Source organism: Thalassophryne amazonica, chromosome 14, assembly GCF_902500255.1.
Source record: "Thalassophryne amazonica chromosome 14, fThaAma1.1, whole genome shotgun sequence".
Taxonomy (NCBI): domain Eukaryota; kingdom Metazoa; phylum Chordata; class Actinopteri; order Batrachoidiformes; family Batrachoididae; genus Thalassophryne; species Thalassophryne amazonica.
The window spans coordinates 45,933,754-45,948,148 of record NC_047116.1 but is presented as its reverse complement, the minus strand read 5'-3'; the positions used below and the strand labels follow the sequence as shown (position 1 = coordinate 45,948,148).

The window sequence follows — 14,395 nt, the reverse complement described above, 5'->3', positions numbered from 1 at the left end:
AACACAAAATATACAGATTGTTAAAAACAACAACAACAACAAAAAAACAAAACCACAAACAAACAAACAAAAAAAAAAACACTTGGCCAAATAGTTAATGTATTTGCATTCAAAACGGAAGGTTGCCGGTTCAAGACCACCCGTGCCCATTCTCCATGTAATGTGAAGTTGCATCAGGAAGGGCATTAGTTGTAAAACTTGGGCAAAAATCCCAATGCAGATCTGTATTGGACTTCCTGTGGTGACTCAGAGAAATTGGAAGCAGTCAAAAGTACATTCAAATAAACACCTGATATTTAACGAAGTGTGTGTTATAGCATTTTAATTGTTCATGTAATTTAATGATGGGAGAGATCAAACAATCCTCTGCCCCCCTTCAAAACTGGATGCATCACCCGATGACTACAAGTTGCAAATGAAGTTGACAAGGATGGCAATCTCCATCAGCTTCCCATGATTGCTACATTGTTTCAACTGTACAATGAAAATATAACAAATAGAAATGAAAGGCTAAAGGGGCTTTCAGATTGTGCAAGATGCACTGTGAATGCGGCTAGCACAATATGGGCGGAGTTCTGTTTGTGTTCAGTAGTCTGAACAAGCCTCGCAGTCGCCATATTTATGAAGACTCCTGTGTTCCTGAAACAATTACAGAAAAAGCGAAACAGTCTGCAGGTTCTAACCACAAAGCAAAAACACAAGTGACAGCCCATCCTGCTGGGAGGAGCTTTTTTCAACGACTGTTTGGAGCGAGGCCGGGCAGAGCTGAAACACAGCTCGGTCAAAGAGAGAAATGGGAGCCAACATGATCGAGCAGACACACCCAGTCCGAAATTCTTCACTTGTTGTCAAGCTCGATTTTTGCGCATTGCACTGCGACACGGCGTTTGCACAATGCTTCTCATTAAAAATAATGGGTTTTACAGTGATGCGCACCGCGTTTGGGCACTCTGTGCGAAAGGCCCTTAAGTCTCTGCAGCAAGACGAGAAATGTAACTCTGTCCCAAACTTACAGCATTTACTGAGCAAATCTGGATTAACACACACACACACGAGGTCTGTTAGAAAAGTATTGGACCTTTTTTTTTTTTTTTTTTCAAAAACCTGATGTATCTGAATGAAGCCTGCTTGTGTGAGCCAACCTTGAACCTTCGTGCACATGCGTGAATTTTTTCATGCCTGTCGATTGCGTCAGTTGCTGGCAAGCAGCGTTTGTGTGAGGTCGTGTGTAGTGCGCTCGGCGGATTTTATTGCAAGGAAAATGACGGCACGACTGGAGCAGCACTGCATCAAATTTTGCCAGGTGGAAACCATTTGGAAGATTCAGACGGCTTTCGGTGACAATGCTCTGGGCGTCACACAGATTAAGGAGTGGTACAACTGGTTTAAAGATGCCGCACAATGGTGGAGAGCGAGCCGCGCTCTGGGCGGCCATCAACATGCCGAAATGACCAGCTCATTGCCAAAGTGAACGCTGTGGTGATGCGGGACCGTGGTGTGAATATCCAAAAAATTGCAGAAGAGGTGGACATCAGCACTTTTTCAGCACATTCCATTGCGAAGATTTGGCCATGAAAAGAGTTGCGGCGAAATTCGTGCCGCTGCTGACAAGGGAGCAAAAGCGCCTTTGTGTTGAAGCCTCACAGGACATGCTGGACTCCGAAAAATGATGCCCACCTCTTCCGCAATTTCTTAGTCACACGACTGAAAAGCCACTGAAAGCCGTCTGAATCTTCTGAATGGTTTCCACCTGGCTGTCGCTTAGTTTTTTGCAAAATTTGATGCAGTGCTGCTCCAGTCGTGCCGTCGTTTTCCTTGCAATGAAATCCGCCGAGTGCACTACACATGACCTCACACAAATGCTGCTTGCCAGCAAATGATGCAATCGACGGGCGTGAAAAAAATTCACGCATTCGCACGAAGGTTCAAGGTTGGCTCACGCAAGCAGGCTTGATTCAAATACTTCAGGTTTTTGAAAAATTAAAAAAAATAAGGTCCGATACTACACACACACACACATTTCAGATTATTTGCATACTATTGATATACAGAGAGAAAAAAAAGACTGCTGACATACAGTAAATCCAGGACCACCACCAGACACATGCAGCACATTAAACTTCTTTAAGTAAGTCACTTATACTGTATACAGCATTTTGAGATTTGCTGCAGATACCCAAACAAAACTAAGGTACAAACAGTTTCCATCAACCAATAAATTGCATTACATCTACACTATCAGATATGTGGCAAACTACTTACTATTACAGGTTTACATTTTAGCACATAAATATTCTGTTTTAAATTAGGTTTACAACAGAATTCCTTGTGGTCTTATACATGTGTATTTTGAGTGGATTCTTATACATGTGTATTTTGAGTGGATTCTTATACATGTGTATTTTGAGTGGATTCTGACTTACGCCGTTCGTTTGTGAATGAGGCTATAGATGGCACTCCACCATTCCCTCTGTCTGTCTGTAGACAGCAGTCGAATGAGTGGAAGTGGGAGACAGCGAGGCTCATAAAGTTGTTGTTGATGTTGCGTGCCAATGCTGAGTTTCGCCGTCTCCTGGAGCTGACAGTGGCTACAGAATACCACGCCATGTACAAACACCTAGAAGAATCAAACAACAAAAGATGGGTGTACACCCCATAAAAGTTGGAAAACCACAAACATTTTCTCAAAAAAATTTTTTAAACTAGGCTCAATTTAAGCTTACCACAACTAACCAAACAATGCTAAAATACCCTTGGCCGTATGAGCATAAAAATAGGAAACAATGTGACCTTTTAACCTGAAAAAAAACAAGGTTAGCCATAAGCAACAAGATAAGTTTTAAAATACAGTTAGTCATTTTTATTCAGTCAGTTGAAGGAAGAGGAACTCAACTCCTTGATTTGTTATTAATGTGAATGTTCTTGTCCCAGGGCTGTGAAATGAAAATTGTGAAAACCGAGGAAAATTTGCTGCGAAAAGGCCACGAATACTTATGTACACGTGATTTCTGGGGGGGGGGGGGGGGGGGGGGGGGGGTTATATGTAAATTTTAAAAAATGTCAAAATAAACTTTTTTGCATCATCTCTATGGGATATTGTGTGTAGAATTTTGAGGAAACAATCAATTTCATCCATTTTGGAATAAGGCTATAACAAAATGTGGAAATAGTGAAGCGCTGTGAATACTTTCTGGATGCACCGTATGCCATGCACACGCAGTCTGTCTGAGAGGCTGGAAAGCACTAGATTGCTCAGAAATAAAACACTGGCCAAGAAGCAGTAGACAACGCCCAGATTTTACATGCTACATTCAACACAACACACTTGCAGTGGTCACACACTGTGCACAAACTGAACACAGTGACAGCAAGCACGTATAGCGCACCAATGGCTGGCACTAACACCATGCACACACCTTCTGTGTGACAGGGGCTTTAGGCCCCCCAAATAAACATTGCGATGTGGAAAAACAGATTAGTGTATCAATTTAATCTGAACAATACTGCTCAAAATGCTTACAACAAATTAGAACTGGAGTTAATAGCCATGGAGACATGGTTGCCCGAGTCTTGCATTATGTTAAATTTTAAGACAAAAGGTTCAGTGTCTTCATATAAAAAACTGCAGGATGTTTCAATATAATTTTAAAGTTTTTGCAAAATATTCTTTCCTATGTATTAGTTGACAATTTAAAATGATGCACAAAACTGCAACAAGCAATCTGAGTGTAGCATTGAAGAGAAAAAAACAAAACAAAAAAAAACACGACACTATGTCCTCCAGTCCATAGTTGACCATGGTATAGAAACACAGAAGTCACTTGTAATGTGAACCCCTATCCAAAAAAATGCCAAACAAATAGAATAAAAAGTTTAGTCACGCATTGCCTGTGGAGATCCACGTGTTCTAGACTGGGCAGTGTTTAATAGGTAGCTGATATTTTTCAAGGGTGGTAATAAATTAAGCAAAGTTTCTATAATGATTTTAACTGAAAGTACAGGAAATTAAAATCAGAAAGTCTGGGAAAAATTGTATGTATTATTTAGCACATTTAGTTGCTGTCATGTTTTATAACTGGCAAGGTTGATATATTTCCTTTGTTCAGAGCTTGTATAGTTAGCAGGGCCTGATTAATGGTGATATCAACATCCATTGTTCACTGTTATTACCTAATACTCCCAATTTCTCCAAAAACATTAGTACTATGAACTTTCGGCTTTTACAGCATTTAACCTTGACCCAAAATACATTAAGCATACCAAACAGCAAATGTCAGCTCGCCCCAGTTTCTCCGTGATTGAGGTTATACACATGCACACACGTACACAGAGGCCACTTGGCTTTTAATATATAGATATTAAATTTCCCTGCAAAGGTTCATGATTATACATGGGTCCACGACAAACTATGTACCTCCAAATCTAGCAAACAAATGGACTCTGGAGCATTGGTGTCCAGTTTGGAGGTTTCCAGAGTAAGTCTGGGAAAGAGTTGCTTTAGCCAGTCCCGCAGGTTTGGTCGTTGATCCAGAAGGGCCCATTGTAGCCCCAACCAGCTCAGATGCTGCAGGTCACCATCATGCAGGAGGATAGAACCTGCAGAGATGCACAAACATTTCTTAGTATATTAATTAATTCAATAAACAAGCACAGAACTACAGAATATTGTAATTTAACTGAACATTCTTTATTCATTACATCGAGGTAGTTAAGCACTCAGTAACTGTTTTTGGAACCTTGGCAGTTTTTTTCCTCATGTGACTAGCAAAAAAACCTGCCATCTGCATTTTGACTTAAACACTGTTCTTCGAGGTGTCAAGCCAAGCACAAGAAGAGCATTTATGTGGGCATGATGCTGCACAAAGCAACACAACAAAAAAAAAAACCCAAATAAAATTAATCTAACACGGTCGACCAAATTATTACTAAAAATTAAACTCAAAGTGCACAACATTGCGCTGTAGAATTATGTGTCTTTTTATAGCAGCTCTACATGCTATAAAAAGACACATAATTCTACAGTCCAGTACTACTTTAAACTACTGCTTTCCAAAAGATGAAAATATTATAATGCAACTGTTTACTAGGAATACTATGCATTTTATGATTTTAAAAACACATTTTAAAACTTTATAATACAATTTAATTTACAGTACACAGAATGATGACAAAACAGCTTTAAGTCAAATATTTCAGTATAAGTAACTTACTTATAAATCATATTAAAAGATAACTATGTTAGTTGTGGGTGTACAGAGAGATTACATGCAAGTTTGAAAATACGAAATGTTTTAATTTTTTTGCTCATATTATGCAGTTGTCCAAAAACACTACATTACTTGTGCTGTCAGACCAAGCACCACTGCCACATTCACCAAATGATTGTTCAAACCATTCAGCTTCTGCGTGGTTAACTAAATGCTCAAAAATATTATATATTTTATTAAGTGTATCTTTTAGGATTTTAAACATTGTAACTAAATCACATTTAGGGATTAGTACCGGTGTCAAACATCATCAGCTGTGAGAGTTCTGGAACCACTGTGTTCACAAAACGAATGTCATCTTGGGCAATGAAAGAAGATCCAGCAGTGGCCAGTGATCCAAAAAGGAGTTCGAACAGAGAGTCCTGCCCACTACGATTCCCAAATGCTTCCACTACCTGTACAAATGGAAAACAAAATCAAGTATGTTACCTAGTTCAAAACAATAAAATCACACACCTACCTCGTATGTTCATTTATGGCAGCTACTAAAAATTCTGGGCAATAATGATAAAGATACGGTCAACCATAGACCAGTTTGCAAGTTATTCCTGATGCTAGTTGTTTGTTTTAATCACTGAAAATTATGAAATGTTGCTATTTTAATCCTGAACAATAAAAGTCAATTAGTGCACAGCTGAAAGATAAACAACAGCTGTCTGAAGCCTGCGCTCTATTTCAGCCCTCAGCTGCGGCAATATCATTGCTACGTCATCACTGGAATGGCACCGGCTGATTCAAGCTCAAACCAATTGTAATCACAGCGGAGGACGAGCTGCTTTTGGACAATTTTTTTTTTCCTAGTGTGGAGCTTTTTTTTTTTTTTTTTTAGTCCAGTCTGAAAGTGTGTCTGAATAAGCTGTGGGGGGCACAGCCTTATGGTTTTTAGCCTTATTTATTTAGATGACAATGAGGGAGACTAAACCTTGGAGGAAAACCTTCAGTCTGACAATAGTGACAATATTGGCAGAGTTCAGAACACAGAATGGTGATTATAAAAAATAAATAAATAAATACTGCAGGCGATTTCAGCATACCAGTGGAGGCAATACTTTTTTGCCAGCTCTTTGGTCTAATCAACTGATTTAAAAAAAAGTTTTACTATCTGTGACATTAGAAAAAAGTGACAGTGTGGATTTTTTATTTATGATTCTTTTTTCCCCTAGGAAACGGGTACATTCATATCTGAAAAATGTCACAAGGGACTGAAATATCAGCTATTTTTAAAATAAAAATTGTTTCCTTCTTGAATAGTTAGTGTACTGTATGTTAGTAGCGCAACACATTATTAAATATTAAAACCATTCACACGAGTAAATAATAGTCTTATCTGTCCATTTCAGTGAGATCATCTGAAAACTTCCACCTTTACAAAACGACGTCATTGTCCTGGCTGAAGAAAAGTCTATGATGTTTGAGTCGCTGCTGTACTGATCCGCAACCAGCACGGTCAGTGACAGTTGTAATCCGTTCACTGCGTCTGATGGATCAAGTCTCTCCTGTTTGCGCTGCAAGTTAAAAGACTGTGGAGAAGCCGCAGACACAGAGTGAGCGCGCTCGTCAATAAAAGTGCTCCACCTGCCAATCAAAAGGACTATCGGTGAGACTTAACTTTTCTGACACATAGAAAAAAAACGTGGATCACCGAACCGAGCCACTCGGTGGAAACGGTTGTCAGTAGCCTGTAGAAATCCATAAATTAATCCATACATTAAATGGGACTATTAAAATAATGGTTCCGGCGCTGATGGCACTGCCCCCTTCTCCAATGTCGGGAGTCTCCGGGAAGTTCCTGGTTTTTAGTGGCATGCAGTTCAAAATCTGAGTATCTGTCTCTTTAGTAACTGTGCATCAGGAAAGGATAAACTTCAAACTACTGTTTAATTTTAGTCTCAAATACTAAAAGTATTGTGTCACCTGTACTTTAAATTCGAATCTTATTTTCATGCGTTGTGAAAAAAATCATTAACAAAATCTACTCAACATTTAAAGTGCCAATGAAAGCTTTCATTCTACAATTGTAGGGAATGAAGATGAAATCGGACTGACCTCGCTGATTAAGATGGATGTGTTGGTGCTGAGATTGAACAGCATGTGGCCGGCCTGACTTTGCCGATCGTTAGCCAGCAGTTCCAGAAGTTGAATAGCTGACTGGTCTCTTTTGATCACTTTAGCTTTTGGCCTGGGGACCTAGTGAAAAGTAATTTCCACAGAGAAGGAATAAGTTATGCATGCAGGCATTACAATACATTACTCTAGACAACATTAATTTTTTAATGCACCAGTTGGGTCAATACCTGGTAAGCTAGCAGATAGCACAAAGCTGCTAGGTCAACAACAGCCCTCCAGGTGTTCTGCCGTTCCTGAGCCAGTTTCAACAGCAGCGTGCCAGCATGCAGATAGAGGTGACCTCTCATCTCTACAAAGACCTCAAAAAGGTCATCTGTGCAGTGACCTGCAATGCTGCTAAGTGCCTGCATAGCATGGTCAAAACTGTACACACACAAAAAAAATGCACAGTGTAAAAGATCAGCCAAAGGTCAGGTTTCTTCACTGGAATGATTAGAGAGAACAAATTTATCAAAATATCTGAAGCCGTCATAAATATACCGGAGTGTCAACCTCCACAGTAGTGTGTCAATAGGAGCTCCATTTGTCTACTGACACAGAGTCAATCATATTCCACATTACATTGTGGCATAGATTGTAACCTATCTCACTCAGCTTACTCCACTGCCACAGGACTGTGTCAATAAGTAGCACGTTCCACACTGTGACAAATCCTAAAATGGAATTACCGGAAAGATACCAGAAGGCTGAAAACATTTGCCATCTTTCCGCTGCAATGCACTTTCACGAACATGTCTATCTGTCCCCAGTGTGCCCGACAGCATCACGACGGCCAAGGCAGGGTGTGTCCGTGCAGTGGTGGGCACAGCTAACCAAAAAGTTAGCTCGATAACAGATAATCAGCTAGCTGAAAAGTTATCTTTTATAAAGCTAAACCGATAAACCACCCAAAAATTTATCGGAAGCTACAGCTAACCGATAACTTCCAGTATTGTCTCCGGTACACTTGCAACTACTAACAAGCTGATTTAGAGTTTTAACACCACGATTGCTTCTGGTAGCATCAAAGGCGACCACAGACCCAAACAATGAGTCAGCACTTCTGTCTTTGAGTGCCCTGCCCTCTGCTGGACGCTCTTGTTTACTACGTAGCTTGCAGCAGAGACGCAGTTGAGAGGAGCAGTGAACCTCAACTCTCTACTCAACAGTGTCGCCGAGAGGCGGAGGTCTTGGAAAATAAAGCAGTGCTGACTTATGGTTTGGATTTAAAAATAAAATCAATGCTGATAAAATAACTCCATTAATGTCAATTCTGTCATTTGTACAAAGTTAAAATATAACATATCTTTTAATGTAAAATAATGCACTAATTCTGAAGTTTTGTAACAAACACAGGCAGATACGAAAGGGATTATGGGTCAAATGTGCCTCCACTAAACACTGATTGGTTGACTCATTCATTCTATGTAAAAACCAACACGTTAATGTGAGGTGTGTGTTGGGTGTTTACATATATAAATGTGCTTTTGTAAAATATGCCATTTTTTATTTGTGTAAAAAAAAAAAAAAAAAAAAAAAAAAAAGGAGCAGTGAGTGGAATCAGGTGGGGGGAGACTAAACGCATATGCACGCACACATACACACACAGCAGACAGCAACAGGATTCACAACAGATGAGGCAGTAAGTTGCTACACCTTGCACAGCTGTAACACTCCGTATGAAATATAGTTTTATACAATGGTAAAGTACCACTGTACAATAGTACAGTGGTACTAAGTAAAAACACCTGTTAGTGTGCCTTATGAACTTTTTCTTTTCTTTTGTACCGTCCTCTCGTGAATCCTGTTGCTGTCTGCTGTGTGTGCTCATGCGCGCATATGTGTTCAGTCTCCCCCCGCACCTGATTTCACTCACTGTGTGCTCCGATAGGGATGAGCTTTAGGTTATTGCGAGGGAACGCAATAATCTGGGCCAAAAAAATAATAAAAAAAATTAACCACCATGTCCCAGGCAGGCTCTGTACATTTGCAAAAAAAAAAAAAAGTCAAGTTGTAATTAAATAACCATCTGATATAACCGGTGTCAAAATAAATAGAACACTTCCATCTCCTGGCGTCCAGATGCTCATACTGCCATGAACACTACTGGCCAGTAGATAGCAGTAGAGACCGTGAAAACTTGCCAAAACAAAATTCCAGATAATCTGTGTCTGCTACGTTTAAGATCTGTACAAACACAATAACGTCTATAAACCCAGAGAATTATATTCACGAGAGTTTTAGGCACAATATACAAAGAGTTTAATGCTGTTGTCCGTGTGGAGCCTGATCAGAGCGTCTCAAATGCATTTCTTCTGTCGTGAATGTACTGAGGGTACCCATAATGCACCCTTCAAAATTAGTGCATTACTTTAAAATTAAAACATACGTCTGATATTTTCACTTTATAAAACTTCAGACGTGACGTTAATTTAAATAACTTGTCCGAAACTCATTTGGTTAAAATTCTAACCATAAGTTAAAACGGTATGCCTCTGGATGACTTGGGTGATATTGCCAGCGTATCAGTATGGGGGTCAAAAGAAATCAGTTTTTTTTCTTTTCTGTGACCAGTTCTCCTTTGCCTGCAGAGGATAGAACTGTGCATCTACTACAAAACATTTAATATGTAAGTACTCAACTGATTTTAGAATTAATAAATGTGTGTAACTGTTAAGCTTTATTTACCACATCTGCAAAAATATGTTAGCGGTCTAAAAATTATCGGACCAAAACTTATCGTAAGATAATTGGTCCAATGATAGTTTTCAAAGTTATCTGAAAAGCTAAACATTATCTTCGATAATTAGCGGTTAGCAGATTAGCGGAATTGTGCCCACCACTGGTCCCATGTCACATTCAAAGGGTGTCAACCACCCATGCAACCCATCTTGAAACACAGACCAAGGAGTCTAACGCGCACACAAGTTGAGGGGTGGTGCGAACCCCTGTGGCACAGTGACAGCGAGGGCCGGCGCATGTCAGCTTAAGTGCGATCCCGGTGGCTGCTTACCACAGAAGAAATGCCAGCATCTGAATGATGTTGTGTCAACAGACAAAAGGTTACATTCATGGCAAAGTACTGTGGTAGTAGTCATTGCCTAAATATACTGCCCCCATCTGATGGTTTAAAAAAAAAAAAAATATATATATATATATATTCATTCCCCCATTAATTCAATCATTTTCAGCTGTTTATCCAGGTCTGGGCCACACTGTCAGCAGAGCAAGCAGTTCCTCCCACACTTTCCTATCCTCAGCCAAGTTCTATACCCTTTCCGGGGGAATCCCAAAGCGTTCCCAAAGCAGCTGGAAAATATAATCTCTCGAGCGTGTCCCGGCTGTTCCCCGGGGCCCCCTCCCAGTTGGACGTGCATGAAGACCTCCCTCAGGAGACCAGGATGCGTCCATCACAGGTGTCGCAAGGTTGAGCTCCCCGGTAAAGCTCTCTGCACGCCATGTTCGGATTTTATCAACAAAACCTTGCAAGAACACTGCAAAACGAAGAAACATGTCACCAAAGTTAATATTAAATGGACTAATATGCCCGGGTGCAGAAGAGGCACAGCCAGCCCCCAAAGCCCACAGCACTCATACCGGTCAGCGACCATACAGCCAGTGCTCAGGTGCGTGTCCAATAATTTTGTTCATGCAATTAAAATGTGTTTACAATCACTGAAATTTTTAAGTGTGGTGCAGTTATTTATACTGCACACGTACTGAAGTGAAATTCAAGGCTGCAAAACCAGCGTTTGTATACGTACTTTCAGCAAAATTTGTTTCCAAGTTCCGTTTATGTGGTCAAATAAAACCGCTAACATCAAAAAAAAAAAAAAAAAAAAAAAGTATTTTATGGCTTTATTTTGACACAATGCGCTTCTCAAGACATGACCTAGTTTGGCGTTTAGTGGCAGCCAGCATCCTTATTGTTGCATTGCTGCCACCTGGTGCATCAGTCCATTATAGCAGCACTAAATCCTCAAGTCCAGTGTCTTTCAAGTATTTAAAAGCCAACACTTCCACCTCTCACTTGGTCTTATGGCTAAAATACTTCCTACAGCTCAATAACACCACCATATTTGCAGCACATCATTTTGAAACATGTAAGAACATATGATTAAAATATGAATATGATAATCAACTGTCCACATTGGCATCTGGGGTGACGAAAATCGGTATATTTTGACTTTAAAATTTGCATTTTTTTTTCAACTATAAATTTTGTTAAAACAACCTGGTGTATCATTTAAATGTGTAGATATGTTCCATTATATCACAAACCATCATACAAAAAGTTCTATAATAACAGCTGGTATATTTCTTTGATTTTGAACTAATCAAAGATGCATGCGAACATGTAAAATTTTGGGTTTTCTACCATTTTGAGGCCTTTATGGAAGGCAGATCACACTAGATACACCAAACTGCCACAATTTCCCCAACTCTACACCAAATGTTAGCCTGGCATGAGCAATTTCAAAGCTGTGAGGCATATAGGGAGCTCATTATTAATGTGCAAAGTTGGTAGAAAAGTTTTCATGATGTGAAAAATTCACGAAAACTTCCAAAGGCTTTAACTTCAAATGTTTGCAAGATACATACCTAATATTTGGTGTTTTGAATTGCAGGGTTTTTTTTTTTACTACAGAGATATTAACCAATGTTAACTTTCAAGCTCATGGTCCATGTCAAACTGCATAAATGTACATATTAGAAAACACATACCTCCTGAGTGCATTAAGGCCATGCTGCACACTGGTCTCGGACAAGGCGATCCTCAGTTGGCTGCAGTGAGCCAACAGTAACTCTCTCTGCAGACGCCGACACATTTTCTCATTGCTAGTGATGGAGGGTTGTGCCAAGTAGTCCTGACATAAAAACGTTTTCCAGTAATTAGTGGACACCATTAGACAATAAGTGTTGTGTTCAAAGATCACATCAAATCTGACAATCTGAACTCCAGATCGGGCCCAAATATCAGTCAAGGTCATCAAGACCATATTGCATCAGCATTCCCACTCCTTGTGATAACTGTGGGTACATGTACCCAATGGTCATGAAAAATAAATAGTAAAATAATTCCAAAGTAAGTTTAAGCTGATTTTGAGTGAGAAAAGTTTTACTTTGTACTAACCTGCAGAATGTGCACCACCACGTTGTACCAATCCAGACTGTGGCGCAACATGCCTTTCCTTTCTGCAGCTAGGCAGTGTTTAACAGCCTCTTCCAGACGACCATCCTGACAATACAGCTGAACTAGTTTCACGTTGACATAGGCGTCTGCCGGCCGTGCTGCTAGCTCAGCCTGGAGGAGGTCATACAGCTGGTTCCAACCCCGCTGACCCTGACGACTTAGCAAACGTTCCTAATTACAACACATGGGCCGGGGAGGAGATTAGTCAAATTTTACCTTTAATGTGCAGTCTTTTGGCATGCATCAAATGTAATGACATTAAAAACTTTTAAACTATTGAAACCAATCCAAAACATGGCCAAGTAGCATGTGTTGTTAAAAATACAAATTCTAGTTTTGAGAAAGGAAAGAAAAAATAAAGATGAACATTTAACAGTGCACCATCAAAATGGAAATTTTGCTTAATTGAGTGTGTGTGTGTGTGTGTGTGTGTGTGTGTGTGTGTGTGTGTGTATATATATATATATATATATATATATATATATATATATACATATACACACACACACACACACACACACACACACGCACACGGTCTATTAGAAAAGTATCCTACCTTTTTATTTTTTTAAAAAACTATATGGATTTGATTCATATGTTTTTACGTCAACCAAGCTTGAACCTTGGTGCGCATGCGTGAGTTTTTCCACGCCTGACGGTGACGTCATTCACCTGTGAGCACGCCTTGTGGGAGGAGTGGTCCAGCCCCCTCGTTGGAATTCCTTTGTCTGACAAGTTGCTGAGAGACTGGTGCTGTGCTTCATCAAATTTTTTTCCAAAACTGTGAGGCACATCCGAGTGGATACCATTCAACAAATTAAGATGGTTTTCAGTGAAAATTTTAACGGCCGATGAGAGATTTTGGACTGTTTCTATCGCTGTAAGGACTTCCCACGGAGTGGAACGTCGCACAGCGCTCCGAGGCGACGTCGTCATCCTGTTTCAAGCTGAAAACCTCCAAATTTAAGCCTCTGTTGACCCCGGACGTCGTGAGAGAACAGAAGTTTCAGAAGAAGTCGGGATCAGCAGTTTATCTGGACATTCCACTGTTAAAGGAGATTTTATTAATGAAAGACGTGCTGACGGATTGGCGCGTCAGCTCGCAGCCGGCGCAACGCGCCCACCACAGGAAAAACACCTCCGTGTTGATAACCATTTGTAAAATCCAGGCGGCTTTTGGTGGCTTTCAGTTGAGTGACTATCTGAGAAATTGTTTAACAGCAGGGCATGTTCCAACTTGTCCTTAAGGCTTCCAACGGAGGTGTTTTTCCTGTGGTGGGCACGCTGCGCCGGCTGCGAGCCGACACGCCAATCCGTACGCACGTCTTTCATTAAAAAATCTCCTTTAACAGTGGAATGTCCGGATAAACTGCTGTTCGCGACTTTTTCTGAAAGTTCTGTTCTCTCACGACGTCCGGGGTCAACAGAGGCTTAAATTTGGAGGTTTTCAGCTTGAAACAGGATGACGACGTCGCCTCGGAGCGCTGTGCGACGTCCCGCTCCGTGGGAAGTCCTTACAGCGATAGAAACAATCCAAAATCTCTCATCAGCCGTTAAAATTTTCACCGAAAGCCAGCTTAATTTGTCGAATGGTATCCACTCGGATGTGCCTCACAGTTTTGGAAAAAATTTTGATGAAGCACAGTGCCAGTCTCTCAGCAACTTCTCAGACAAAGGAATTCCGACGAGGGGGCTGGACCACTCCTCCCACAAGGCGTGCTCACAGGCGAATGACATCACCGACAGGCGTGAAAAAACTCTGGCATGCCCACTGTATATATATACATACATATATATACACATACATATATATACACATACATAATAT

The 14,395-nt window shown here is 40.4% G+C and overlaps 1 protein-coding gene across 2 annotated transcripts in view; it reads right to left on the bottom strand.

The window, feature by feature from the left end:
- Nucleotides 1-14,395, bottom strand: part of ranbp2 (RAN binding protein 2) — a 58,306-nt gene that overhangs the window by 37,477 nt on the left and 6,434 nt on the right. For both annotated transcript variants that reach the window (XM_034186415.1, XM_034186414.1), the window contains exons 5-11: nt 12,508-12,738; nt 12,099-12,241; nt 7,562-7,757; nt 7,314-7,454; nt 5,503-5,662; nt 4,415-4,596; nt 2,424-2,617 (exon numbers count right to left, since the gene is read on the bottom strand). In XM_034186415.1, coding sequence (XP_034042306.1) covers nt 2,424-2,617; nt 4,415-4,596; nt 5,503-5,662; nt 7,314-7,454; nt 7,562-7,757; nt 12,099-12,241; nt 12,508-12,738 — 1,247 coding nt within the window. The remainder of the gene's footprint in view (nt 1-2,423; nt 2,618-4,414; nt 4,597-5,502; nt 5,663-7,313; nt 7,455-7,561; nt 7,758-12,098; nt 12,242-12,507; nt 12,739-14,395) is intronic.